The following is a 26,707-nucleotide window of genomic DNA, read 5'->3' on the forward strand; positions in this document are numbered from 1 at the left end:
CCTCTCTGTCTTCCCCTCCTCTCTCCATGTCTCTCTGTCCTATCCGACAACAACGACAGAAATAACAACAATAACTACAACAATAAAACAACAAGGGCAACAAAAGGGAAAATAAATGGCCTCCAGGAGCAGTGGATTTGTAGCGCAGGCACAGAGCCCCAGAGATAACCCTGGAGGCAAAAAAAAAAAAAAAGTCTAATAAAAAAAGTAATTAAAACTAAATCACAGCAAGAAAGAAAGAAAGAAAGAAAGAAAGAAAGAAAGAAATGGAATTAAATAAATCACAGCATAAGGTCCTAAGTTTGATTTCTACCACCATCTGCCGGAGGGAGGCTCTGGGTCTCTCTCTGTCTCAGTCAATCAGTCGGGAAGGAGGGAAGGAGGGAAGGGAGGAGCCGGGTGGGGGTGTACCTGGCTGAGTGCACAAGGACCAGGGTTCGAGCACACAAGGTCGAGCACACATTACAGCACACAAGGACCAGGGTTCGAGCCCCAGGGGGGAAAGCTTCACGAGTGGTGAAGCAGGGCTGCGGGTGTCTCTCTGTCTCTCTCCTTCTCTGTCTCCCCTCCCCTCTCCATGTCTCTCTGTCTCTCCCAATAGTAAAGAAAGAAGTGATAAAGAAAAAATAAACAAGGAGGGAGGGAGGAAGGAGGGAGGGAAGAGGGAGGAAGGAGGGAGGTCTGTTGGGGCTCTGGGCAGCCGGCAGAAGTCCTGGGCCCCGGCTGGCTGCAGCCTGTCTGTCTGTCCCGCTGAGCTGAGTCACGCAGGCCAGGCCTGTTTGTCCATTTTCCCCAGCGGAGCCGCGGCCCCAGGGAGGGAGGCGCTGGCCCAGCCGGGCCCTGGGGCTCCTCCTCCGCCCCCTCCTCCTCCTCTTCCTCCTCTTTCTCCTCCTCCTCTTCCTCCACTTCCTCTTCTTCTCACTCTCCTTCTTCTCCTCTCTCTCTCCTCCTCCTCTTCCACGGCATCACAGTTCTGCACACAGACTCTCCTGCCTGAGGCTCTGAGGCCCCAGGTTCAGTCCCCAGCACCACCAGCAGCCAGAGCTCAGCGGGGCTCTGGGTAAATAACAATAATAATAATAATAATAATAATAATAATAATAATAATAATAATAATGGTTCTGCAAACACTCTCCTGCCTGAGGCTCTAAGGCCCCAGGTTCAGTCCCCAGCACCACCAGCAGCCAGAGCTCAGCGGGGCTCTGGGTAAATAACAATAATAATAATAATAATAATAATAATGGTTCTGCAAACACTCTCCTGCCTGAGGCTCTAAGGCCCCAGGTTCAGGCCCCAGCACCACCAGCAGCCAGAGCTCAGCGGGGCTCTGGTGTCTGTCTGTTTCTGTCTATCTATCTATCTATCTATCTATCTATCTATCTATCCATTTATCTATCTCTCTCTTGTTAAAAACAAATAAAGGACAACAAAAAGAGAAAATAAATAATTCAAAAAAGAGATAGATAAAATAATTCTATAAATTCTACCTTCAAGCATGAGGTCCCAAGTTTGATCCCCAGCACTGAATGGGCCAGAGGAAGGCCCTGGTTCCCTGTCTGTCTGTCTGTCTGTCTGTCTCTCATAAATAAATGAATGATAATGAAAGACTAGCTGGATAAAGTGATTTACTCTCCAGCATAAGGTTCTGACTTTGATTCCCGAGAGGCTCTGCTTCTTTCTTGCCTCCCTTTCTCTCTCCCTCTCTCTCCTCTCTCTCTCTCTCTCTTATCTCTCTCTCTCCCCCCTGTCTCACTCTGGGTCTCCCCCTCCATCTCTCCCCTCTGTCTCACTCTGGGTCTCCCCCCTCCATCTCTCTCCCCTCTGTCTCACTCTGGGTCTCCCCCCTGCATCTCTCCCCTCTATCTCACTCTGGGTCTCCCCCCTCCATCTCTCTCCCCTCTGTCTCACTCTGGGTCTCCCCCTCCATCTCTCTCCCCTCTGTCTCACTCTGGGTCTCCCCCTCCATCTCTCCCCTCTGTCTCACTCTGGGTCTCCCCCTCCATCTCTCCCCTCTGTCTCACTCTGGGTCTCCCCCTCCATCTCTCCCCTCTGTCTCACTCTGGGTCTCCCCCCTCCATCTCTCCCCTCTGTCTCACTCTGGGTCACCCCCTCCATCTCTCTCCTCTGTCTCACTCTGGGTCACCCCCTCCATCTCTCCCCTCTGTCTCACTCTGGGTCTCCCCCCTCCATCTCTCTCCTCTGTCTCACTCTGGGTCTCCCCCCTCCATCTCTCTCCTCTGTCTCACTCTGGGTCTCCCCCCTCCATCTCTCCCCTCTGTCTCACTCTGGGTCTCCCCCTCCATCTCTCTCCCCTCTGTCTCACTCTGGGTCTCCCCCCTCCATCTCTCTCCCCTCTGTCTCACTCTGGGTCTCCCCCTCCATCTCTCTCCCCTCTGTCTCACTCTGGGTCTCCCCCCTCCATCTCTCTCCTCTGTCTCACTCTGGGTCTCCCCCTCCATCTCTCTCCCCTCTGTCTCACTCTGGGTCTCCCCCCTCCATCTCTCCCCTCTGTCTCACTCTGGGTCTCCCCCCTCCATCTCTCTCTCCTCTGTCTCACTCTGGGTCTCCCCCCTCCATCTCTCCCCTCTGTCTCACTCTGGGTCTCCCCCCTCCATCTCTCTCCTCTGTCTCACTCTGGGTCTCCCCCCTCCATCTCTCTCCTCTGTCTCACTCTGGGTCTCCCCCCTCCATCTCTCTCCCCTCTGTCTCACTCTGGGTCTCCCCCTCCATCTCTCTCCTCTGTCTCACTCTGGGTCTCCCCCCTCCATCTCTCTCTCCTCTGTCTCACTCTGGGTCTCCCCCTCCATCTCTCTCCTCTGTCTCACTCTGGGTCTCCCCCTCCATCTCTCTCCTCTGTCTCACTCTGGGTCTCCCCCCTCCATCTCTCTCCTCTGTCTCACTCTGGGTCTCCCCCTCCATCTCTCTCCTCCTCTGTCTCTCTCCATCTCTCTCTGTGTCTCTCTCCTGTGTCTCTATCCTATCTCTATCTCTTGTCTCTCTCCTCTCTGTGTCTCTATCTCTGTCTCTCTCTTCTCTCTATCTCCGTTTCTCCTCTCTCTCTCCCCTGTCTCTCTGTCTCTCTCACAGATAAATGAGTCTGTCTGTCCCAGCCCCTGGTTCTTGGTGGCACCCCCATCTCCATGTGATGTCAGGGTGGGAGGCCCTCTGGCCCCCAGGACGCCCCGTGGGACCCAGCTGCACAAGGCAGCCATGGCGGCGTCCGGCGGGTGGGCAGCCGGCCGGGCACCAGGGAGTGAGGCCAGAGGGCGGCGCTACGACCCAGCCCTCCTTCCAGCCACTAGGCTCGGGTTCCGCCCCGTGGACCCCCAGATCTTCCCTGCAAGGCGGCGGCCGTGGGGCCCGGTTCCCGGGGGATGGGCCTCCTTCCTGGAGTCTGAATTCAGCAGCTGCACCTGCTGGGGGGACCGCGGGGTCCCGGGGGGCACGGCCAGAGCCGGACCCCCTGACTCAGCTCACACACGCTGGATGGGGGACACGGGGACAGGGGACAGAGGGACAGGGGACAGAGGGACAGGAGACATGAAGACAGGGGGACAGGGGACATGGGGACGGGGGGACAGGGGACAGGGCAACAGAGGGACAGGGGCCAAGGGGACAGAGGGACAGGGGAACAGAGGGACATGAGACATGAAGACAGGGGACATGGGAATGGGGGGATGGGGACAGAGGGAAGGGGGACATGAGGACAAGGTGGCAGGGGGACACAGGGACAGGGGGACACAGGGAGGAGGGACAGGGAGACAGGAGACAGGGGGCAAGGGACAGGGGAGACGGCATCATGGTTCTGCAAAGGACTCTCCAGCCTGAGGCTCTGAGGTCCCAGGTTCAATCCTCAGCACCACCACCAGCCAGAGGTTAGCAGAGCTTGGGGAAATAATAATAATAGTAGTAGTAACAATAATAATAATAATAGACTTTTCTGCCTGAGGCCCCGGGTTCAATTCTCAGCACCAGCCAGAGCTCAGCAGGGCTCTGGGGGAAAAGAAAGAAAGAAAGAAAGAAAGAAAGAAAGAAAGAAAGAAAGAAAGAAAGAAAGAAAGAGAGGGAATAAAAGAAGGCACTTGTCTGAGTGCACCTGTCCCCAGGCACAAGGACCCGGGTTCGAGCCCCCAGCCCTCACCCGCAGAGGAGGCTTCAGGAGTGGGCCAGGGTTGCAGGTGTCTCTCTGTCTCCCTGTCTCCCTGTCAATCTCTCTGTCCCCTCGAGTAGCTGAGACACGGAGAGCCGGTCTCCCAGAAAGTGGGCAGCACGCGGGGTGACCCCCAGGCAGGGGAGGGGCCCAGGCCCCAGCTGGGCGGCCGTGGGGGGGGCACGAGACCAGGCCAGGTGGAGCCAGGTGGGGCCAGGCGGCTCTTCCCAGACCAGCTCGAGGCCCAAATAAGGCAAAGCCACAGCCAGAGAACCTCCCCTGGCGAGTGGGGGCTGGCCCACAAGCACCTGGGCTGCCTCCAAGCAGGGCGGCGCCCCGGTATAAGGCCGCTGGGCGCTGGCAGAGGCTCAGTCTAGCCCGCGTGTCCTCCATCTGTCTGTCTGTCTGTCTGTCCTCCCGTCCGCCGCCATGGAGGCCATCAAGAAGAAGATGCAGATGCTGAAGCTGGACAAGGAGAACGCCACTGACCGCGCAGAGCAGGCCGAGGCCGACAAGAAGGCCGCAGAGGAGCGGGCCAGGCAGGTGAGTGGGGGAGAGACGGGGAGAGGGACAGACGGATGGGGGACAGACAGGGAGAGACAGACGGGGGGGAGACAGACAGGGAGGTGGACAGGGGGACAGAGGGGAAGAGACAGAAATAGAAACAGACGAGGGGGGGACAGACGGGGAGAGACAGGGATGGGAGAGGCAGACAGGGAGAGACAGGGAGAGGCAGACAAGGGGACGGGGGTGGGAAGAGACAAGACAGGGGACAGACAGGGAGACAGACGGGGGACAGGGATGGGAAGAGACAGACAGAGGGACAGACGGGGGGACAGGGACAGGGAAAAACAGACAGGGAGAGACAGACAGACAGACAGGAGAGACAGACAGACAGGAGAGACAGACGGGGAGAGACAGGGACGGGGGGAGAAACAGACGGGGAGACAGACGGGGGAGACAGACAGAAGGACAGGTATGGGGAGAGACAGACAGTGAGAGACAGATGGAGAGAGACAGAGACAGAGAGAGACAGGGGTGGCAAGAGACATAGAAAGCCACTGAGGAACAGGTCAAGCAGGCTGGGGGGGGCAAAACAGAGACGAGGAGAGACAGAGATGACAGAGATGGGGTGAGACAGGAGGAGAGAGAGACAGGACAGAGAAGGGCACAGAGGAGAGGGCCAAACAGATGAGGAGAGACGGGAACAGGGAGAGAGACAGAGATAGGGAGAGATGAAGAGACAGACCAATAGAGAGAGACAGAGGGACAACGGACAGAGACAAACAATGACAGAAAGGGGGCCGGGCGGCGCAAAGCGCAAGGACCGGCATCAGGATCCCGGTTCGAGCCCCCGGCTCCCCACCTGCAGGGGAGTCGCTTCCCAGGCGGTGAAGCAGGTCTGCAGGTGTCTGTCTGTCTTTCTCTCCCCCTCTCTGTCTTCCCCTCCTCTCTCCATGTCTCTCTGTCCTAGCCAACAACAATGACATCAGTAACAACAACAATAATAACTACAATAAAACAAGGACAACAAAAGGGGATAGATAAATAAATAAATAAATATAGGGTAGTGCAGCGGGTTAAACGCAGGTGGTGCAAAGCGCAAGGACCGGCGTAAGGATCCCGGTTCGAGCCCCCAGCTCCCCACCTGCAGGGGAGTCGCTTCCCAGGCGGTGAAGCAGGTCTGCAGGTGTCTGTCTTTCTCTCCCCCTGTCTTCCCCTCCTCTCTCCATTTCTCTCTGTCCTGTCCAACAACGACGACATCATCAACAACAATAATAACCACCACAACAATAAAAAGACAACAAGGGCAACAAAGGAGAACATAAAATTTAAAAAAAATTAAAATAAATAAATAAATAAATAAAGCATTAAGAGTTCCGGCCCCGGGGAGGGTGGGCACCCGATCCCCCGTGTCTGGGGTGGGGCAGGAGGCCAGGGAGTGAGCCCGGGGGCTGCTTGAGGCCCCCACTGGATGAGGGTGGGGCGGGTGGGGGTGCTCACTGGGCGGCCAGTTCAGCTCTGACGGCCGGTGACTGTGTCCTCGATGGGCGGGCCGGTGCCACCCGGTGCCCAGCGGGGAGACCCACAGGTGGGGCTGCACCGCCCTCCTCCTGGGTGCAGCCGTCCTGTCCTTGGCGTGAGGGGCGGGTGGCCGGGCCGGCTTCAGCCCCACCTGTGTGCTCAGGAGGCTGTCTCTGTCTCTGTCTCTCCTCTCTGCTCTGTCTCTGCATCTCTTTGTCCTTGTCTCTCTGTCTCTGTGCTTGTGTGTCTGTCTCTCTGTCTTCCTATTCCTATAGCCGTCTGTGTCTGGCTGTCTTTTCTTTGTCTCTGTCTCTGCCTCTCTGTCATTGTTTTTGTTTTTGTTTGTTTGTTTTTTTGTTTTGCCTCCAGGGTTATTGCTGGGGCTCGGTACCTGCACCAGGAATCCTCTGCTCCTTGAGACCATTTTTCCCATTTTTGTTGCCCTGGTTGTAATTGCTGCTGTTGTGGACAGGACAGAGAGACATGGAGAGAGGAGGGGAAGACAGAGAGGGGAGAGAAAGACAGACACCTGCAGACCTGCTTCACCGCCTGGGAAGCGACTCCCCTGCAGGTGGGGAGCCGGGGGCTCGAACCGGGATCCTTCTGCCAGTCCCTGCGCTTTGTGCCACCTGCGCTTAGCTTAACCCGCTGCGCCACCGCCCGACTCCCTCTTAGTGCTTTATTAAGAGACTGACTGGGGTGGAGGATAGACAGCATCACGGCTCTGCAAACAGACTCTCATGCCTGAGGCTCCAAAGTCCCAGGTTCAATCCCCTGCACCACCATAAACCAGAGCTGAGCAGTGCTTGGGGGGGAGGGGGAATTAAAAAATAAATAAATACAAAAGAGAGAGGCTGATTTCTGATAAAGACTAAGAGAAACTGAGAGGAGCAGAGACAGAGAGACACGCCTGCGGCCCTGCCCCGCCACTCCTGAAGCTTCCCCCACCCCCCGCAGGTGGGGGGCGGGGGCTCGAACCCGGGTCCTTGCACAGGGTGGTATGTGGACTCAACTGGGCACGCCACCGCCCGGCCTCATGACCGTACACTTTTCCAAGGCCGGGAGACAGCTCACCACACAGAGTGCACACCTCCCCCTGTGCACAAGGACCCGGGTTCAAGCACGGTGATACCTCGCACAGAGGAAGCTTCGTGAAGGATGGAACAAGGCCGTGGGGTTTCTCCTCCTCCTTTCCGTCCTCTCTCTCCCTCACCCTCTAAAAAACAAAAACAAAACAAAAATCCAGTAAAGTCACAGCCCCCAGGCATAACCCTGATGGCCAATAAGAAGAAGAAGTAGAAGACCCAGTCCGGTTCTGCTTAGTGTCTCCCCTCCTGTTCTCATTTCCCCCACTTGTGTGTCCGTGACTGAGATCAGCCCATCTTCAACCTTGTCTTTCTGGCTGACCTCACTTCCCAGGATTCCATCCCAGAGGAGGGGAAGAAGGTCACCTCACCCTTCTTCTTGGCTGAGTAGTATTCCGTGGTGTATCTAGACCACCGCTCTCTCAGCCGCTCCCCTGAGGTCAGACACCTGGGCGGCGGCCAGGTCTGGGCTGTGAGCGCTGGGCGTTTTAGCCCAGGCCGACTTGGAGAGGGCGAGGGGGACCCCCCAGACTGATGGCGCCCCCCCCCCCCCCGTCTTGTTGGCAGGCAGAGGAGGCTCTGACCCACCTGCAGAAGCAGCTGAAGGGGACCGAGGATGAGCTGGACAAGTACTCAGAGAGCCTCAGAGACGCCCAGGAGCGCCTGGGGCTCACGGAGAAGAAGGCCGCGGACGTGAGTGACGGCGCTAGGGTGGGAGGTCCCCGGAGGACAGAGGGACCCTGAGCTGTGTGGGTGTGGGCACCCCCAGGGCCACCTGGGTCTGTGTGAACTCAGAAAGCCGTGTAACCCCGGACTCGGGGACCTCAGGACCTGTCTAGGGGGGCCTTGGGGACCCCAGATGCAGGGACCCCCCTGACATGTCTAAGGGGAGCCTTGGGGGGCCTCAGACTTGGGGACACCCCTGACCAGCCTAAGAGGGGACCTTGGGAGACCCCAGACTCGGAGACCCCTCATGACCAGTCTAAGGGGGGACTTGGGGACCCCAGACTCAGGGGCCCCCTGACCAGTCTAAGGGAGCCCTGGGGGACCCCAGACTCAAGGATCCCCCTGACATGTCTAAGGGGAGCCTTGGGGGACCCCAGACTTGGGGACACCCCTGACCAGTCTAAGGGGGGCCTTGGGAGACCCCAAGTGTAGGGCTGGGAGGAACCTGGGGCAGGGGAGCACATGGGGACCCCTCACCAGGTGGGGGGCGTCTGGGGGGCCGGGGTGTATGTGGATGCCTATAGCTGGTGCCCTCAGACTTGGGGACCTGGGTCTCAGTCTTGGGGGGCCCAGAGTGCACAGAAAATTAGGGGGCCCAGGTCTGGCTTGGGGATCCAGGGACAACTTGGGGTCTAGGGACAACTTGGGGGGTCCAGGGACAGCTTGGGGGTCCAGGGACAACTTGGGAGTCCAGAGACAACTTGGGGGATCCAGGGACAACTTGGGGGGTCCAGGGACAATTTGGGGGTTCCAGGGACAGCTTGGGGGGTCCAGGGACAGCTTGGGGGTCCAGGGACAACTTGGGGGTCCAGGGACAACTTGGGGGTCCAGGGACCGCTTGGGGGTCCAGGGACAACTTGGGGGTCCAGGGACAACTTGGGGGTCCAGGGACAACTTGGGGAGGGCAGGGCCGAGTGGGGAGCCCAGGGTCGTCTTAGGGGGAGCCCAGGGAATTTGGGGGTGCTGCGTTGACTGGGGGGAGTGAGATCTGTCCACCAGGAAGCCGGGGACGGCACTGGACTTGGGTACCAGGCCACGTCTGAAGTGGGGGGCCCCCAGGGTCCACACGTTCTTGGGGACCCCCAGTCAGGTGTGGGGGTGCTGGGGGTGTGTGGACTTAAATCTGGGTGCTGTCAGACTCGGGGAGCCCAGCTGGTCTGGGAGGGGATCCTTGGGCGCACGTGGGAATGGGGGGTCCAGAGCTGACTTGGGGGACACAGTATCCACTCTGGGATCCCAGGACCAACTGGGGGGTGCGGGACCCCCCTGATGGGGGCACAGGTCGGACTGGGGGTCCCAGGTCCTATTGGTGGCATTCTCGGGGATCCCGGGCTGGGGGGCTCGGCCTCTGGCCTTTCTCCAGATTAAGTCCCGGAAAGGGCCGGGTCCAGCGGTGCCGACGTCACCCGCTGACGTCAGGGGGCGGGGCTGCCAGGCGACACAGGCGGGGGCCCGCGCGCGCCTGGGGCAGCTCTCCGTCCCACCATGGCCAGTGTCAGCTCGCTGGAGGCCGTGAAGCGCAAGATCCAGGCGCTGCAGCAGCAGGCGGACGAGGCGGAGGACCGGGCGCAGGGCCTGCAGAGGGAGCTGGATGGGGAGCGGGAGCGCCGCGAGAAAGTGAGCCGAGCCCGGGGACCCCGCGGCCCCCAGCCCCACCCCAAGACCTCGGACCCCAGCCGCGCCCGGATCCGGGCCCCTCCGACCCCAGGGCTCCCCCTCTGCCCCCCGAACCGGCCCACGAGCCGGGGACCCCACCCCGGGACTCCCAACCTCAGCCCCCAGCCCCAGCTGTGCCCACCCTGGGACCCCGGCCCCGGAGACCCCCCCCCAAATGCTGGGCGCGCCCCCAGACTCCCTGAGGGGCTGCCCACTGGGCGCCCCAGTCCCAGTCACCCCCAGGGCCCCCGATTAAGGTCCCCACCTAATGCCGCCCCCCAAATTCCCGGTGCTGCCAGCTCCCCAGCCCCCCCAGGGTGTCCCAGCCCGAGAAGCCCCCCAGCAGCCCCCCGGGTGCCCCCAGCCCAGCAGACCCCCCCAGGGTGCCCTGGACCCCAGCAGACCCCCCCAGGTACCCCTGTTCTCCCCAGTGACCCCCAGCAGCCCCCCCACCCGCCGTGCCCCCCCAGACTTCCTGTTGCAGGCACCAGACCCCCCCACTTTGCACCCCACCCACCCAGCCCCGCCTGCACCCCAGGGTGGGGCCCCTGGGACCCTTCCACATCCCCCCCAGGCCCTGGGTGGAGGGGAGGGGGTCCACGTGGGGGTGGGGGGGCTGCTGGGGTGCTGGGGACTTGGTGGGGGACAGGACGGCGGCCATTGTCCCGGCCACTGACCGGGACCCCCTCCCGGGCCCCGAACTGGGGGGACAGGACTCTCCCAGCTGCTGGGGGGCAGTGGGGGGGGGGGCTGCGGCGTGTCTGGGGGGCCGGAAGTGGAGCCCCGAGTCCCCACGGCCCCCTCCCAGGGGTGAGGCTCCCCTGGACCCACCCTCTTCCTGGACCCCCTCGAATGGAATGTTGGCCCGGGGCCGAGCCCCAGATGTGGGCAGGGGGCATGGGAGGGGGTCTCCCGGCACCTGGCGCCCCTAGGAGCCCCTGCCCCTCATTCTCAAGTCCGGGTGGCCAGCTCGGAGAGGGTCCCGGGAGTAGATGCACCCCCCCTTCCCGGGGGCTGGCACCCCACCCACTGGGCTACCCACCCAAAAAGTTCTCTCCATCCTAGAGGGCTGGGGTGGGGGTGGTAAGCAGGGTACTCTATGGAGACCCTGGCTTGGGGGGTCTCTCTTTGGTGAAGAAGTAGGGGGACCCTTTCTCTAGCAGGAAGAAGGGGAAATGTCTTGGGGGGGGGGGAGAAAGAGAGAGAGAAAGTTGAAGCCGTTTCCTGCACTCACAGCCGGGCTGGGACGTTTTTTTAAAAAGAGGAAAAAAATTCAATTTTTTTTTCTCTTTTTTTTTTTTTGCTCATTTTTTCCGCCGGCCGGAGGGCGGGGCCTCCGCCGCTCTGGTTCAGGTTCTTGAGCGCTGAGCCAGCCGCTTCCTGGCCACGGGTTTTGCCTTAAAAGGACCGGCCTTTGTCCCGGGCTGGGAAGGGCTGGGACACCCAAGGGTGGGGCCGGGCACTGGGTGCCGGGATGCAGGCCTTGGGTCCCTTCTGCCCCAGAGCTGGGCGGGCTGCTGCCTGCGTCTTCTCTCTGGCTCTGTCTCTTTCATAAATGAATAAGGGGGCCGGACGGTGGCACACCTGGCAGAACGCACATGTTACAATGCACAAGGACCCGGGTTCGAGCCCCCCTCTCCGTCCCCCCTTATCCCCGTCCCCACCTGCAGGGGGGAAGCTTCAGGAGTGGTGGAGCAGGGCTGCGGGTGTCTCTCTGTCTCTCCCCCCCCCCCCCCCGCTCCTCTCCGTTTCTGTCTCTAATAAATAAATATAATGGATTTTTTTTTTCTTTAATGGTGGTCCGGGAGGTGGCGCAGTGGATTAAGCCTTGGACTCTCCAGCCGGTGGTCCTGAGTTCGCTCCCCGGCAGCACCTGGACCAGAGTGACGTCTGGTTCTTACTTTCCTGGCTCTCCCATGAATAAATAAATAAAATCTTAAAAATAAATGTTTCAAGGGTGGAGGGTAGATAGCGTAATGGTTGCGCAAACAGACTCTCATGCCTGAGGCTCCAAAGTCCCAGGTTCAGTCCCCCGCACCACCATCAGCCAGAGCTGAGCAGTGCTGTGGTTAAAAAAAAAAGTTTAAAATGATAAATGAAGAAGAAGCATTATCTGCAGATAGTGTTGGACTTTAATATCTATTTATTCCCTGTTGTTGCCCTTGTTCTTTTATTGTTGTAGTTATTGTTGTTGTTGTTGTTGTTATTGATGTCGTCGTTGTTGGATAGGACAGAGAAATGGAGAGAGGAGGGGAAGACAGAGAGGGGGAGAGACAGACAGACACCTGCAGACCTGCTTCACCACCTGGGAAGCGACTCCCCTGCAGGTGGGGAGCCGGGGGCTCAAACCAGGATCCTTACTCCGGTCCTTGCGCTTTAAGCCACGTGCGCTTAACCCTCTGTGCTACCGCCCGACTTTTGAATAAATCTTTTTAGAATTGAGTCACAGGGCCAGGGAGACGGCATCTTGGTAATGCAGAGACTCCTGCCTGAGGCTCTGAGGTCCTGGGTTCAATCCCCAACACCACCATCAGCCAGATCTCAGCAGGGCTCTGGGAAAGAGAGACGGATAAGGATAGAGAGAGAGAGAGAGAGAGAGAGAAAGAGAGAGAGGGGCAGAGTCTCCCTCTGGGGCCTGCAATGCCATGCAAGGCTCTACCCCGGGGCCCTCAAGCCTGAGAGTCGGGCGCTGTAACCACTGAGCCACCTTCCGGACCATGAAACACCTTGAGGTGCCAAATGCACTTCTTTTTGAACCAATTCTTGGTTCACCTTGGTGGGGGCCCCCGGACCCTCGGAGTGGGCGCTGCAGCCCCCAGGGGCGTGGGATCCCCCCGCTCAGCCGTCCGCGTGTCCTGTGTCCCGCAGGCCGAGGGAGACGTGGCGGCCCTGAACCGTCGGGTCCAGCTGGTGGAGGAAGAGCTGGACCGGGCGCAGGAGCGGCTGGCCACCGCCCTGCAGAAGCTGGAGGAGGCCGAGAAGGCGGCCGATGAGAGCGAGAGGTGGGGACGGACGGGGGGACAGGGCACGGATGGGAGGACGGGGGGCAGAAACCGGGGTAGGCCGAGAAGGCGGTAGACAGAGCAAGTGGTGAGGACGGATGGGGGGACGTGGCAGGGCATAGGGACATGGAGAGATGGGGGGACATGGGAACAGGAGCCGAGAAAGCAGCAGAAAGACTGAGCAGTGGGGACAGACAGGGGGACAGTAGCATATGGGGTGGACAGGAGGACAGCGGGTCAGGGAGAGACGGGGGGACGGACTCGGGACAGACGCTGGAGGAGGCCAAGAGGGTGGCTGGCAGGACCGAGAGGTGGAGATGGACAGGGGACGGGACAAATGGGGGACGGGACACTGCAGGTGGGGGGACAGGCCAGGAGGGACCCCGGGGACACATGTGAGGGACAGACAAACATACACAGCCTGTTCCCAGGGACAAGTGTGACGGACAGACAGGGGACACCTACACCAGGCAGTCGGGGGGTCCTGCTTAGGGGTGGCCGTCACCCGGGGGAGGGGGTGGCAGGAAGGAGGACGAGGCCAGCAGTGGGGCCTCAAGTGGCTTCCTTAGAGTCTGAGTTTCCTCTAATGAGACACAGACAGACAGACAGACAGACAGTCCAGAGCCCTGCTGAGCCCTGGCTACTGGTGGTGCTGGGGATGGAACCCGGGACCTCAGAGTCTCAGGCGGGAGAGTCTGTTTGCAGAACCATTATTATTATTATTATTATTATTATTATTATTATTTCCTCAGAGCCTTACTGAGAGAGAGAAAGAGAGAGAGAGACCCCCATCCCCGTCCCCCCAAGCCTCCCTCTGGCCGGGGATGGAACCCGGAGCCCCAGGCCTGAGCGTCCAGCGCTCTGCCCCCTGACCCTCGACTCCTGCCCCTGCCCCTGCCCTGTCCCCACAGAGGCATGAAGGTGATCGAGAACCGAGCCATGAAGGATGAGGAGAAGATGGAGATCCAGGAGCTGCAGCTCAAGGAGGCCAAGCACATCGCCGAGGAGGCCGACCGCAAATACGAGGAGGTGCATGTCGGTGCTGGTGCCCACACGGGAGCTCCCAGGAGCCCGGATGCCTGCCCGGGGGAGGGGGGTTAGGGGTGGGGGGTTAAGTGCCCCGGAGGATGGAGGGTCCCCGGGGAGGGCTTGAGGCCTGGCACCACACTGTAGGCCCCAAAGCACTTGGGGAAGCTCCAGTACTCGTCCGGGCTCTGTGTGTGTGTGTGTGTGTGTGTGTGTCTCTCTCTCTCTCTGATGGACAGGCTTCCTCCAGGACTCACCAAGCTTCGAGCCCCCTGCCCCCCTGTAACCCCTACCCTGGGGGTGGGTGGCTGACTCCTCCCATCCGTCCGTCTGTCTGTCCGCAGGTCGCCCGGAAGCTGGTGATCCTGGAGGGAGAACTGGAGAGAGCAGAGGAGCGAGCGGAGGTGTCTGAGATGTGAGTGAGTCCCACCCAGGGTCGGGGGGGGTGGCATCTGGGCCCACAGCCCCCCACCCCCCACATGAAGCTCCCCAGGGAGTCAGACACACGACAGCACAAGGACCCGGGTTCAAGCCCCCAGCCCCCACCTGCAGGGGGAAGCTTCCCAGGCAGTGGAACGGGGCTGCGGGTGTCTGTCTGTCTCTCGTCTCTGTCTCTGTCTCTCGTCTCTGATGCTCTGTGAGGAGCAGTGAAGTCGTGTAGATGCAGTAACAGCCCTGATATGTGGCAAGACACAGAGCAGTAACTAAAATCAAGTTTGGGGTTATTTTTTGGGGTTTTTTTAACCAGAGCCCTGCTGAGTGGTAGTGCTGGGGATTGAACCCAGGGCCTCAGAGCCTCAAGCAGGAGAGTCTGTTTGGAGAACCATTATTATTATTATTATTATTAATTATCATTTTCCCCAGAGCCCTGCTGAGCTCTGGCTGCTGGTGGTGCTGGGACTTGAACCCGGGGCCTCAGAGCCTCAGGCGGGAGGGTCTGTGTGCAGAGCCCCTGTGCCGTCCCCCTGGCCCCTAAACCAGGTTTCTGGGGAGTGGTAGGTGGGGAGCCCTGTTCCCTCCCATAAAGCCTGGGGGCCCGTGAGGACAGATGTCCCTGAACCCCCCACCCCTCTGGGCAGCTTGCCCCCCCCCCACAGGGCGTCCATCTGTCCCTCCCTCCCGGGCCCTGGGGGTGTCCTCCCACCAGCCGCTGGCCCCCTCAGGCCCCCTCAGAGCCGGGCAGGACACCTGCTTCCGGAACATTCTCTGGGTCCCCCCGCCCCCCCAGCCTGGCGCTCACACACTCGGGTGGGGGGTGCTGGGAAGCAGGGGTGGCAGGAAAGTGGCTCCTTCGACGGAAGGCGCAAAGAGCTGGGTTCGAGACCCCGGCCCCCACAGCACTGGAGGAAGCTCGGAGCTGGGGTCTCTCTCAAAAAGAGGACGAGGGGGCCGAGTGGTGGCGCGCCTGACTGAGCGCACAAGGCACAAGGACCCGGGTTCCAGCCCCCGTCCTCACCTGCAGGGGGGAAGCTTTGCAGTGGTGAAGTAGGGGTGCGGGTGTGTCTCTGTCTCCCCCCTTCCCTCTCAATTTCTGGCTGTCTCTATCCAGTAGTAAATAAATAAAGATAAAAAATAATAATTACGCAAAGCACAGGGACCTGCGTAAGGATCCCGGTTCGAGCCCCCGGCTCCCCACCTGCAGGGGAGTCGCTTCCCAGGCGGTGAAGCAGGTCTGCAGGTGTCTGTCTTTCTCTCCTCCTCTCTGTCTTCCCCTCCTCGCTCCATTTCTCTGTCCTAGCCAACAACGATGACATCAATAACAGCAACAATAATAATAACTACAACAATAAAACAAGGGCAACAAAAGGGAATAAATAAATAAAAGCGTTTAAATAATAATAATTATTATTTTTTAAAATGGTCACAGGAGCAGTGGATTCACAATGGCTGGCGCTGAGCCCAAGCCATAACTCTGAAGACAGAGAAAGAGAGAGAGAGAGAGAGAGAAAGGGAGGGAAGGAAAGGGAAAGAAATGGTTGGGTTTGAGAGAGAGCTCACTTGGATAGTGAGTGGTTTCGTTGGTTTGTCTGTTTTTTTTTTTTTTTTTTTTTTAATTTTCCCTTTTGTTGCCCTTGTTGTTTTATTGTTGTGGTTATTATTGTTGTTGATGTCGTTGTTGTTGGATAGGACAGAGAGACATGGAGAGAGGAGGGGAAGACAGAGAGGGGGAGAGAAAGACAGACACCTGCAGACCTGCTTCACCGCCTGGGAAGCGACTCCCCTGCAGGTGGGGAGCCGGGGGCTCGAACCGGGATCCTCACGCCGGTCCTTACACTTGGTGTCACGTGCACTTAACCCGCTGTGCTACCGCCCGACTCCCTCTCTCTCTTTCTTTTTTTTTTCTAACACAACAGAAGAGTTATGGGGTGGGGGACCCGGGCGGTGCAGCGGTTAGAGCTCTGGGCTTGCCGCTGTGAGGTCCTGGGTTCGACTCCCAGCACCGCACATACCAGAGGGAGACTCTGCTCAGGTCCCTGCCCGCCCCGGCCCCCCATGCGTTCATTCCCTGCCTTTATTTTCTTGCATTTTATTTTTTGGAAACTGCTTTTGGGGGTTGGGGTCCACGGCAGGGGAGGGCAGGGCAGGGCAGCCCCAGAAGCTGGCGCCTCCCCCTGCAGGAAGTGTGGGGACCTGGAAGAGGAGCTTAAGAACGTCACCAACAACCTCAAGTCTCTGGAGGCGGCTTCTGAGAAGGTGGGTGCGGGAGGGGGGGGCTGCAGGGGGGCGGCTGGACCGGGTGAGCAAGTCCCTCCTCACGGGCACCCCTGCCCACAGGAAGGGAGGCTGGTGACCCAGGGAGGGGAGGGTCCGGGGGGTGGGATGACAGGGTCTCGGCCATGGGGTCCCCAGTGTCCCACGTGCCAGAGGGAAAAAAAAAGAAGGAAGAAGGAGAAGAGAAGGGATGAAGGATGTGGGGGAACCAGTCAGTGGTGCGCTCAGTTTTAAGCACAGGGACCCGGGTTCGAGCCCCCGGTCCCCACCTGCAGGGTGGGGAAGCTTCACGAGTGGTGAAGCGGGTCTGCAGGTGTCTGTATTTCTCTCCCCCTCTCTGTCTTCCCCTCCTCTCTCCATGTTTCTCTGTCCTATCCAACAACAACGACATCAATAACCACAACAGTGTTAAACAAGGCAACAAAATGGAAAATAAATTTTAAAAAAAGAAAAAAAAAAAAAACAGAAAAGGAAGGAGTGTCTTGCTGGAGAGATGGCTCAGTAGGCCATGGGTCTCTGTCTGATTGAGAAGCCTGACCCTCGACCTCTCCCCCCCCCCCCGTGGAATACTACTCTGCCATCAAAAGTGATGTTAAAAGATACTGGGTGGCTTCGGTCCTTCCTGTGTGGAATCTAGGGAACCAAAACTCAGCAGCTTGCAGGAATGATGATGATGATGATGATGATGATGATGATGATGATGATAGTGAATGTGTGTGTGTGTGTGTCGTCTGGGTCCCCTCTCATTACTCCGTTGCTCTGTCACTGGCCCCAGTACTCGGAGAAGGAGGACAAGTATGAGGAAGAGCTCAAGCTTCTGTCGGACAAGCTGAAGGAGGTGGGCCCGGGGCCGGGGGCCGCAGGGTGGTGGGTTCTGGGCCCATTCCCCCGCCCTCCCGCTGACCCCCATGTCCCCCTGTGTCTCCCCACCCCAGGCCGAGACCCGGGCGGAGTTCGCAGAGCGCACCGTGGCAAAACTGGAGAAGAGCATCGATGATCTGGAAGGTACGGCCCCTCCACCCTGGGCTGGGGTCCCGGCCGGGGCTCCCTCCCGCCTGGGGACACGGGGGACACTTGGGGTCACCTGGGGGACAAGGCTCGGGGCCGCTGTGTCTTCAGGGTCAGGGACCCCTACTCACATAGTTGGGCCTTCTCCAGGATAGACAGACAGATACAGAGAGAGAGGGGGAGAGATAATAGAAACATTGATATAGACATACATGGATGGATAGATAACACAGATTTATAAACACTGGGGGTCAGGCGGTAGCCCAGCGGGTTAAGCGCACGTGGCGCAAAGCGCAAGGACCGGCGTAAGGATCCCGGTTCGAGCCCCCGGCTCCCCACCTGCAGGGGAGTCGCTTCCCAGGCGGTGAAGCAGGTCTGCAGGTGTCTGTCTTTCTCTCTCTCCCCCTCTGTCTTCCCCTCCTCTCTCCATTTCTCTCTGTCCTGTCCAACAATGACGACATCAATAATAACTACAACAATAAACAACAAGGGCAACAAAAGGGAAAATAAATATATAAAAAATTTTTTAAAAAGAAAAATCTAGAAGAAGGGAGAGATATGGAGAGAACTCGCACCACTTAGGAAGCTTCCCCCCTGCAGGTGGGGAACAGGGAGGGGGGTGGTGAGGCTTGAGTGTCCTATCTTTTAAGATATTAATTTATGTGTTTACTTATTGGATAGAGACGCAGAGAAATTTAGGGGGGGGAGGAGAGAGAGAGACAGACAGACAGACAGACCCCTGCCTGCAGCCCTGCTTCACCGCTCGGGGTGAAACTTCCCCCCTGCAGTTGGCTAGCGGGGACTTGAACTCGGGTCCTTGTGCCTGGGAACAGGTGCACTCAGCCGGGTCCCTTTATCGTACTGTGAACTGTTATCCCTACGCCTGGGCCATGCTGCCATGTTCTGTTCTGTTCTGTCCACATGCTGTGCTGTTCTAGTTGATTCTACCCCTGTTCTGTTCTGTCCTATTCTATTCATCCTGTCCTGTTCTGTTCTATTCTATTCATCCTGTTCTGTTCTGTTCTGTCCTATTCTATTCATCCTGTTCTGTTCTATTCTGTTCTATCCTATTCTATTCATCCTGTTCTGTTCTGTTCTGTTCTGTTCTGTCCTATTCTATTCATCCTGTTCTATTCTGTTCACATTCTATCCTGTTCTGTTTTGTCCTATTCTATTCATCCTGTTCTGTTCTGTTCTGTCCTATTCTATTCATCCTGTTCTGTTCACATTCTATCCTGTTCTGTTCTGTTCTGTCCTATTCTATTCATCCTGTTCTGTTCTGTTCTTTCCTAGTCTATTCATCCTGTTCTGTTCTGTCCTATTCTGTTCATCCTGTTCTGTTCTGTTCTGTCCTATTCTGTTCATCCTGTTCTGTTCTGTTCTGTTCTGCCCTATTCTGTTCATCCTGTTCTGTTCTGTTCTGTCCTATTCTGTTCATCCTGTTCTGTTCTGTTCTGTCCTATTCTGTTCATCCTGTTCTGTTCTGTTCTGTCCTATTCTGTTCATCCTGTTCTGTTCTGTTCACATTCTATCCTGTTCTGTTCTGTTCTGTTCTGTCCTATTCTATTCATCCTGTTCTGTTCTGTTCTGTCCTATTCTATTCATCCTGTTCTGTTCTGTTCTGTCCTATTCTATTCATCCTGTTCTGTTCTGTTCTGTTCTGTCCTATTCTGTTCATCCTGTTCTGTTCTGTTCACATTCTGGCCTGTTCTGTTCTGTCGTGTTCTATCTTGTTCGCTTCTCGCCATTATCTATTCTGTTCCTATCCTCTTCTATCCTCTTCTCTCCATCTCCTATTCCATCCTCTCCATTCTCTATCTAGTCACTGGATGATTCTATTCTAGTTTATGATCGATTCTTTTTATTATTCCCTTTTGTTGCCCTTGTTGCTTTTTCTGTTGTTGTTTTTAATTTTTTTATATTTATTCATTTTCCCTTTTGTTGCCCTTTTTTTTTTTATTGTTGTAGGTATTATTGTTGTTGTTGTTGCTGTCATCATTGTTGGATAGGACAGAGAGACATGGAGAGAGGAGGGGAAGACAGAGAGGGGAGAGAAAGACAGACACCTGCAGACCTGCTTCACCGCCTGGGAAGCGACTCCTATTTATTTTTTTAAAAGATTTTATTTACTTATTCATGAGAAGACAGGAGGAGAGAGAAAGAACCAGACATCACTCTGGCACATGTGCTGCTGGGGATCGAACTCAGGACCTCATGCTTGAGAGTCCAAAGCCTTATCACTGCGCCACCTCCCGGACCACTTTCATTTATTTTTTAACCAGCATCCTGCTGAGCTCTGGCTGATGGTGGCGCTGGGGATTGAACCTGGGACCTCAGAGCCTCAGGCAAGAGAGCCTCTTTGCAGAATCATCATGCTGTCTACCCACACACATCATTTTGTTTATTTTTCTTTAATAGTTTTATTTAATTTATTTTTTTGAAGATATGGGTTTTTTTAATATTTTATTTTTGAGAGAAATTCAGAGAGAGACACACACAGAGAGAAACATCAGCGCATTGCTCAGCTCTGGCTGATGGTGGTGCGAGGGATTGAACCTGGGACTTAGGAGCCTCAGGCAGGAGAGTCTGTTGGCATAACCATTTTGCTGTCTCCCCCTGCCCTTTTTTTTTTTTTTTTAATTATCATTGTATTATTGTATATTGTATCATTTTAACTATCATGTCTGTATTGGATACAGACAGCCAGAAATCAAGAGGATGATAGAGAGGGAGAGAGACAGACACCGGCAGCCCGGCTTCACCACTCACAAAGCTTTCTTCCTGCAGGTGGGGACCGGGGGCTTGAACCTGGGTCCTTGCACGTTGTAATACGTGCGCCAACCAGGTGCGCCACCGCCCGGCCCCTATTTATTTATTTATTTTTACATTGGATAGAGACGGAGATAGATTGAGAAGAGAGGGAGAGAGACCCCTGCAGCCCTGCTCGAGACGCTTCCCCCCTGCAGGTGGGGGTGGGGCGCTGGGCCTGGCCTGGTGCTTTCTGTTTTCCTGCCTCTCTCTCTCTCTCTCTCTCTCTCTCTCTCTCTTCCTTTCTCTCTCTCTTTATTTCTTCCCTTGGAATTTCCAGCAGTGTCAGGTCTCCAGGCCCCGCCTGGCATGTCTGAGATGCTTTGCATTCTTCCGGAAGTTTCTCCCTGAGAGCCCGACACCCCCCCAGCCTGGGGGAAAGGAGCCTCCAGAGAGTCCGCCCTGCACCCCGCGCCCCTGCACACCTCGCCCCTCCCCCGCGCCCCTCGCCCCTCGCCCCTCACCCTGTGCCCCACGTCCCCGCGCCCCTCACCCTGTGCCCCACGCCCCGCGTCCCCGCACCCCTCGCCCTGCACCCCGTACCCGTGCACACCTCACCCCTCGCCCAGCGCCCCTCACCCTGCACCCCTTGCCCCCGGACCCTGCGCCCCGCGTCCCCGCACCCCTCACCCCTCACCCTGCGCCCCTCGCCCCGCGTCCCCGCGTCCCCTCGCCCCGCGTCCCCGCGCCCTGCACCCCGGGACGCGCCCGCGGCAGGGAATCCGAGGCCGGTGCAGCCTCCCCGCCGCCGCGGCTCCCTCCCGGGGCAGGACGCGGATCTGTGTCAGGAGAGCGGCGCCGCCTCCCGGTCCCCACAGCTTCCTGCCCTCCCTCCCGCAGGCTTGCTCCTCTCCCTCCCTCCCTCCCTCTCCCTCCCTGTCTCTCTCCCTCTCCCTCCCTGTCTCTCTCCCTCTCCCTCCCTGTCTCTCTCCCTCTCCCTGTCTCTCTCTCTCCCTGTCTCTCTCTCTCTCCCTCTCTCTCTCCCTCTCTCTCCCTGTCTCTCTCTCTCCCTCTCTCTCCCTGTCTCTCTCTCTCTCTCTCCCTGTCTCTCTCTCTCCCTCCCTCCCTCTCTCCCTCTCTCTCCTCCCTCTCTCCCTCTCCCTGTCTCTCTCTCTCCCTCCCTCTCCTTCCCTCCCTCTCTCTCTCTCTCTCTCTCTCCTTTCTCTGCATTCCTGCCGGATCAGTGCAGACTCTCCCTCTCTCTCCCTCCTCTCTCTCTCTCTCCATGCCGGATCAGTGCAGTCTCTCTCTCTCCCTCTCTCTCTCTCTCTCTCTCCATGCCGGATCAGTGCAGACTCTCCCTCTCTCTCTCTCTCTCTCTCTCTCTCTCTCCATGCCGGATCAGTGCAGACTCTCCCTCTCTCTCTCTCTCTCTCTCTCTCCATGCCGGATCAGTGCAGACTCTCTCTCCCTCTCTCTCTCTCTCTCTCTCTCTCTCTCTCTCCATGCCGGATCAGTGCAGACTCTCCCTCTCTCTCTCTCTCTCTCTCTCTCTCTCCATGCCGGATCAGTGCAGACTCTCCCTCTCTCTCTCTCTCTCTCTCTCTCCATGCCGGATCAGTGCAGACTCTCTCTCCCTCTCTCTCTCTCTCTCTCTCTCTCTCTCTCTCCATGCCGGATCAGTGCAGACTCTCCCTCTCTCTCTCTCTCTCCATGCCGGATCAGTGCAGACTCCCTCTCTCCCTCTCTCTCTCTCTCTCTCTCTCTCCATGCCGGATCAGTGCAGACTCTCTCTCCCTCTCTCTCTCTCTCTCTCTCTCTCTCTCCATGCCAGATCAGTGCAGACTCTCTCTCTCTCTCTCCATGCCGGATCAGTGCAGTCTCTCTCTCTCTCTCTCTCCATGCCGGATCAGTGCAGACTCTCTCTCTCTCTCTCTCTCTCTCTCTCCATGCCGGATCAGTGCAGACTCTTCCTCCTCTTCTTCCTCCTCCTCTCTCTCCATTCCTGCCTGATGGATGCAAACTTCCTGTTTCCCGTTCTTCTCTCTGTCCCTCACCCTCTCCTCTCTCTCCGTTCCTCTCCTCTCTCTCTTTCCCTTTCTCCCTTCTCTCTCCATCTCTCTTTCCCTCTCCCCCTCTCACCTCTCCAAGGCTCCCCATCCTCCTTCCTCTCCACTCCCTCCACTCACAAGGGTTTTCTTCTCTTTCATGTTCTGACCTTCCGCCCCCTTCTATCTGTCTGTCCGTCCCTCTGTCCCTGTGCCCCTTCCATCCCGAGGAGCGGTACACCCAGCTCACCTGAGCCTCTGAGCACCCCATCCCTCCACCCCTGCATCCCTCCATCCCCATCCTTCCACCCCTCCATCCCCATCCCTCCACCGCTCCATTCCCTATCCCTCCACTCCTGCCTCCCTCCATTCCCTATTCCTCCACCCCTGCATCCCTCCACCCCTGCATGCCTCCATCCCTCCACCCCTGCATCCCTACATCCCCATCCCTCCACCGCTCCATTCCCTATTCCTCCACCCCTGCATTCCTCCACCCCTGCATGCCTCCATCCCTCCACCCCTGCATCCCTCCATCCCCATCCCTCCACCCCTGCATCCCTCCATCCCCATCCCTCCACCCCTGCATCCCTCCATCCCCATCCCTCCACCCCTCCATCCCCATCCCTCCACCGCTCCATTCCCTATCCCTCCACCCCTGCCTCCCTCCATTCCCTATTCCTCCACCCCTGCATTCCTCCACCCCTGCATGCCTCCATCCCTCCACCCCTGCATCCCTCCATCCCCATCCCTCCACCCCTGCATCCCTCCATCCCCATCCCTCCACCCCTGCATCCCTCCATCCCCATCCCTCCACCCCTCCATCCCCATCCCTCCACCGCTCCATTCCCTATCCCTCCACCCCTGCCTCCCTCCATTCCCTATTCCTCCACCCCTGCATCCCTCCACCCCTGCATGCCTCTATCCCTCCACCCCTGCATCCCTCCATCCCCCACCCCTGCATCCCTCCACCCCTCCATCCCTGTATCCCTCCTCCCTGCACTCCGCCCCCCGCTGGCCTTGGAGTCCTAGCTGGGAGCACTGCCCCCCCCAAAATAATAATAATAAATAAACCAAAAAAGAGTGGGGGAGGAGGACACCTGTTTGGTGCCTGAGAAGTTACAGGAAACAGCAGCGGGTTCTGGAAAAGTAAAATGGAAATTTAAAAGATGGGGGAGGGGGTCTGTCTCGCCCACCACAGCTGGGGGGGTCCCATCTCGTCTCCTGGGCCCTGTCCTGATTTCTCTCTGCTTTGCTCTGTGCCATGGGGAGAAGGCCCCTGCATCCGTCCGTCCCTCTGTCCCTCTGGACCCTGACTGGGGTTCATGTCCACTAGTCCTTCATGTTCTTAGGGAGAGGAATGGAGAGAGACACTTGCTTTCAAAGAGAGAGAGATTATTATTATTGTTGTTGTTGTTGTTGTCAGTTTGCCTCAGAGCCCCGCTGAGTTCTGGCCGATGGAGTTCTGGCTGACGGTGGTGCTGGGGCTTGAACCCGGGACCTCAGAGGCTCAGGCAGGAGAGTCTGTTTACAGAATCCTCACGCCTTCTCCCCAGCCCTTGTTTGCATTTCTTTTTATTTGCCCGGGGACTCGAACCCAGGTCCTCAAGTGGCTCCTTGCACTCAGTACGAGGGCTCTTAACTGGGTGCAGCACCACCCCCTGGCCCTCTGTTTGCAGTTTGTAAAGGTGGAGACAGAGAGGGTGGGGGGAGACGGCACGGGGCTCTGCAGGCCTCTCCCCCCGAGGCCCCGGGTTCAAGCCCCAGCGCCACCAGCAGCCCCAGCTCAGCAGGGCTCCGGGGAAAATAAAAGAAGAGAAAGAAAACTTAATTAATTTATTTTTGGAACTCGAGAGGCCAGAGCCCCACCACTCAGCAGTGACAGAAGCTGGAGCCGGGGTTGGAACCTGTGGCTTCCGGGGAACTCAGTCCTGCGAGTCCTGAGCCCTGACACTGGGTCCCAGTGGCCGCTCCCCGACACGAACCTTTCTCCTCTGCTTGGCCACTGTTGATCTCTTTCCCCTACTATTATTGTTATCGTTGTTATTTTATTTGCAAGTTCCTTCGCGTTCACCCTCTCCCTGGCGAGGCCATGTCTCTCCTTCTCCTCTCTCCAGAATCCACTCCATTTTCTACCCTCACCACCTCTGATTCACTCAAGTCTGTCCCAAATGGTCGCCTTTTTCACTGCAGAATAGTATTCCTTCCGCCCCACTTTAAGAATTTATTTATTCATGAGAAAGGAGAGAGAGAACCAGACATCACTCTGGTACGTGTGTGGCCAGGGACTGAACTCGGGACCTCGTGCTTGAGAGCCCACTGCTTTATCACTGTGCCACCTTCCGGACCACCCACTTTTTTTTTTTATGCCAGGGCCCTGGCTCAGCTCTGGCTTAATGACGGTGCCTGGAGTTGAACCTGGGGCCTTGAAGCCTCGGGCAGGAAAATCTTTTTTTTTTTTTTTGCCTCCAGGGTTATTTCTACACCACGAATCCCCTGCTCCTGGAGGCCATTTGTCCCATTTTGCTGCCCTAGTTGTCATTGTTGTTGTTGTTGTTGTTGCTAGGATGGGGGGGAGAAAGATAGCTCTGCTCCACCGATCATGAAGCTTCCCCCCTGCAGATGGGGACCAGGGGCTTGAACCCGGGTCCTTGTGCAGGGTGACAGGTGAGCTCTATTGGTTGGCCCAACCCCTGGCCCCTATTTTTTTCCCTTTTATTGCCCTTGTTGTTTTATTGTTATAGTTATTATTGATGTTGTCGTTGTTGGCTAGGACAGAGAGACATGGAGAGAGGAGGGGAAGACAGAGAGGGGGAGAGAAAGACAGACACCTGCAGACCTGCTTCACCGCCTGGGAAGCGACTCCCCTGCAGGTGGGGAGCCGGGGGCTCGAACCGGGACCCTTCAGCCGGTCCTTGTGCTTCACGCCTTGTGAGCTTAACCTGTTGGGCTACCACCTGACCCTCCCCCCTGTTTTTTAAATTATCTTTATTTTTGTATATATTTATTGATTTATTCCCTTTTGTTGCCCTTGTTGTTTTATCGTTGTAGTTATTATTGTTGTTGTTGTTGATGTCATTGTTGTTGGATAGGACAGAGAGAGATGGAGAGAGGAGGGGAAGACAGAGAGGGGGAGAGACAGACAGACACCTGCAGACCTGCTTCACCGCCTGGGAAGCGACTCCCCTGCAGGTGGGGAGCCGGGGGCTCGAACCAGGATCCTCACGCCGGTCCCTGCGCTTGGTGCCACGTGCGCTTATCCCGCTGCGCTCCTGCCCGACTCCCTTTATTTTATTTTATTTTATTTTATTTTATTTTATTATTTGTTTATTTGTTCACTGTTTTCCCCGGAGCCCCGCTGAGCTCTGGCTGATGGTGGCGTGAGGCTTGAACCCAGGAGACCTCAGAGCGTCAGGCGGGAGGGTCTCTTTGTCGTCCCTTTGAGCCCGGTCGTCGCCCTGTCTCCCCCGCAGAGAAACTGGCCCAGGCCAAGGAGGAGAACGTGGGGCTGCACCAGACGCTGGACCAGACGCTCAACGAGCTCAACTGCATCTGAGCCCAGGACTTGCCCGGCTCCTCTCAGAGAAGCTTCGCGCCGGCCCGTCCCTCCTTCCCTCCCCACTCTTCTCTCCGCTCTGGTCTCTCCCCCTTTTCCTTCTGCATCTGTGACTCCCCCCCGAGGTGAGCGGGGTCCAGGCGGAGCCGGGACGCCCCCCAGGACGGTGCAGTGAGCAGCACTGGCCTGAGCCCATCCCATCCGGGGCCAGACTGGGTGCTGTTGTGTTTGATTTCAGTTTGGGGTTTTCTCTTTTTATTATTTTCTGGGCAGCAGCGGGTAGATGAGGACCCCTCCTCCTCCCCTCCTCCTCCTCCTCCTCCTCCTCCTCCTCCTCCTCCTCCTCCTCCCGGCCAAGATTGCACACTGGTCTGTTCTGAACGGAGTGGGATCCAGGTCTCTGCACGCAGGGAAGGCTTGAGATTCCAGGGGAGGGAAAGAGATGGAACTAACAGACACCAAGAATGCGCGTCCAGATTGACTGGCCGGGCTGCATCTCCTCCTCCGTCTGGCAGAGACCAGGAGAGACAAAGCGGAGAGTCAGGGGGCGAATAATAATACTAATAATCATGACCGAAAGACACGCGTCCTGGTCGCCCTGACGTCAGGTCCTCTGTATGTCAGGGGGCCGGCAAAGTTAGAATGCTTATTCCTTCTTCCGGGACCAAATTTTATCCAGAGGCCAGAGAGGAAAGTTACCCCCCCCAAAAAAAAAAAAAAAAAATTTGCCTTTTGCCAAGATTTCTCATCCCTTTTTTCTTTCGGGACCAAACTTTAACCAGAAGCTGGGGAAGTCACAGAGTGATTTTTTTTTTTTTTTCCTTCTTCCGCTGGGATTTCTTCTCCCTTCTTTCGGGGACCAAACTTCAGGCGAATCTTGGCGGGAAAGCTACAAAATGACTCCCGCCAAGATTTCTCATCCCTCCTTCCTTTCGGGACCAAACGTTAGCCAGAAAGAAGCCAAGAAA

At 57.4% G+C, this 26,707-nt stretch overlaps 2 protein-coding genes across 4 annotated transcripts in view; both read left to right on the forward strand.

Moving 5' to 3' along the window:
- Positions 1 to 4,537: 4,537 nt before the first annotated feature.
- LOC103122645 (tropomyosin alpha-4 chain) overlaps positions 4,538 to 26,707 on the forward strand; it is a 36,035-nt gene continuing 13,865 nt past the window's right edge. The window contains exons 1-9 of one of the 3 annotated variants that reach the window (XM_060182403.1): positions 4,538 to 4,693; positions 7,828 to 7,953; positions 12,511 to 12,644; positions 13,556 to 13,673; positions 14,015 to 14,085; positions 16,289 to 16,364; positions 17,158 to 17,220; positions 17,318 to 17,387; positions 25,657 to 25,785. In XM_060182403.1, coding sequence (XP_060038386.1) covers positions 4,580 to 4,693; positions 7,828 to 7,953; positions 12,511 to 12,644; positions 13,556 to 13,673; positions 14,015 to 14,085; positions 16,289 to 16,364; positions 17,158 to 17,220; positions 17,318 to 17,387; positions 25,657 to 25,739 — 855 coding nt within the window. In that variant the 5' untranslated portion in view covers positions 4,538 to 4,579 and the 3' untranslated portion in view covers positions 25,740 to 25,785. Of the gene's footprint in view, positions 4,694 to 7,827; positions 7,954 to 9,416; positions 9,604 to 12,510; positions 12,645 to 13,555; positions 13,674 to 14,014; positions 14,086 to 16,288; positions 16,365 to 17,157; positions 17,221 to 17,317; positions 17,388 to 25,656; positions 26,655 to 26,707 lie in introns of those variants that run through there. The other 2 variants (XM_060182401.1, XM_060182404.1) reach the window with 2 other exon arrangements.
- The window catches only part of NWD1 (NACHT and WD repeat domain containing 1), a 27,568-nt gene continuing 27,064 nt past the window's right edge, over positions 26,204 to 26,707 (forward strand). Inside the window, exon 1 of the mRNA XM_060181413.1 lies at positions 26,204 to 26,278. Coding sequence (XP_060037396.1) covers positions 26,204 to 26,278 — 75 coding nt within the window. The remainder of the gene's footprint in view (positions 26,279 to 26,707) is intronic.

This window comes from Erinaceus europaeus, chromosome 23, assembly GCF_950295315.1.
Source record: "Erinaceus europaeus chromosome 23, mEriEur2.1, whole genome shotgun sequence".
In the NCBI taxonomy this organism is placed as follows: domain Eukaryota; kingdom Metazoa; phylum Chordata; class Mammalia; order Eulipotyphla; family Erinaceidae; genus Erinaceus; species Erinaceus europaeus.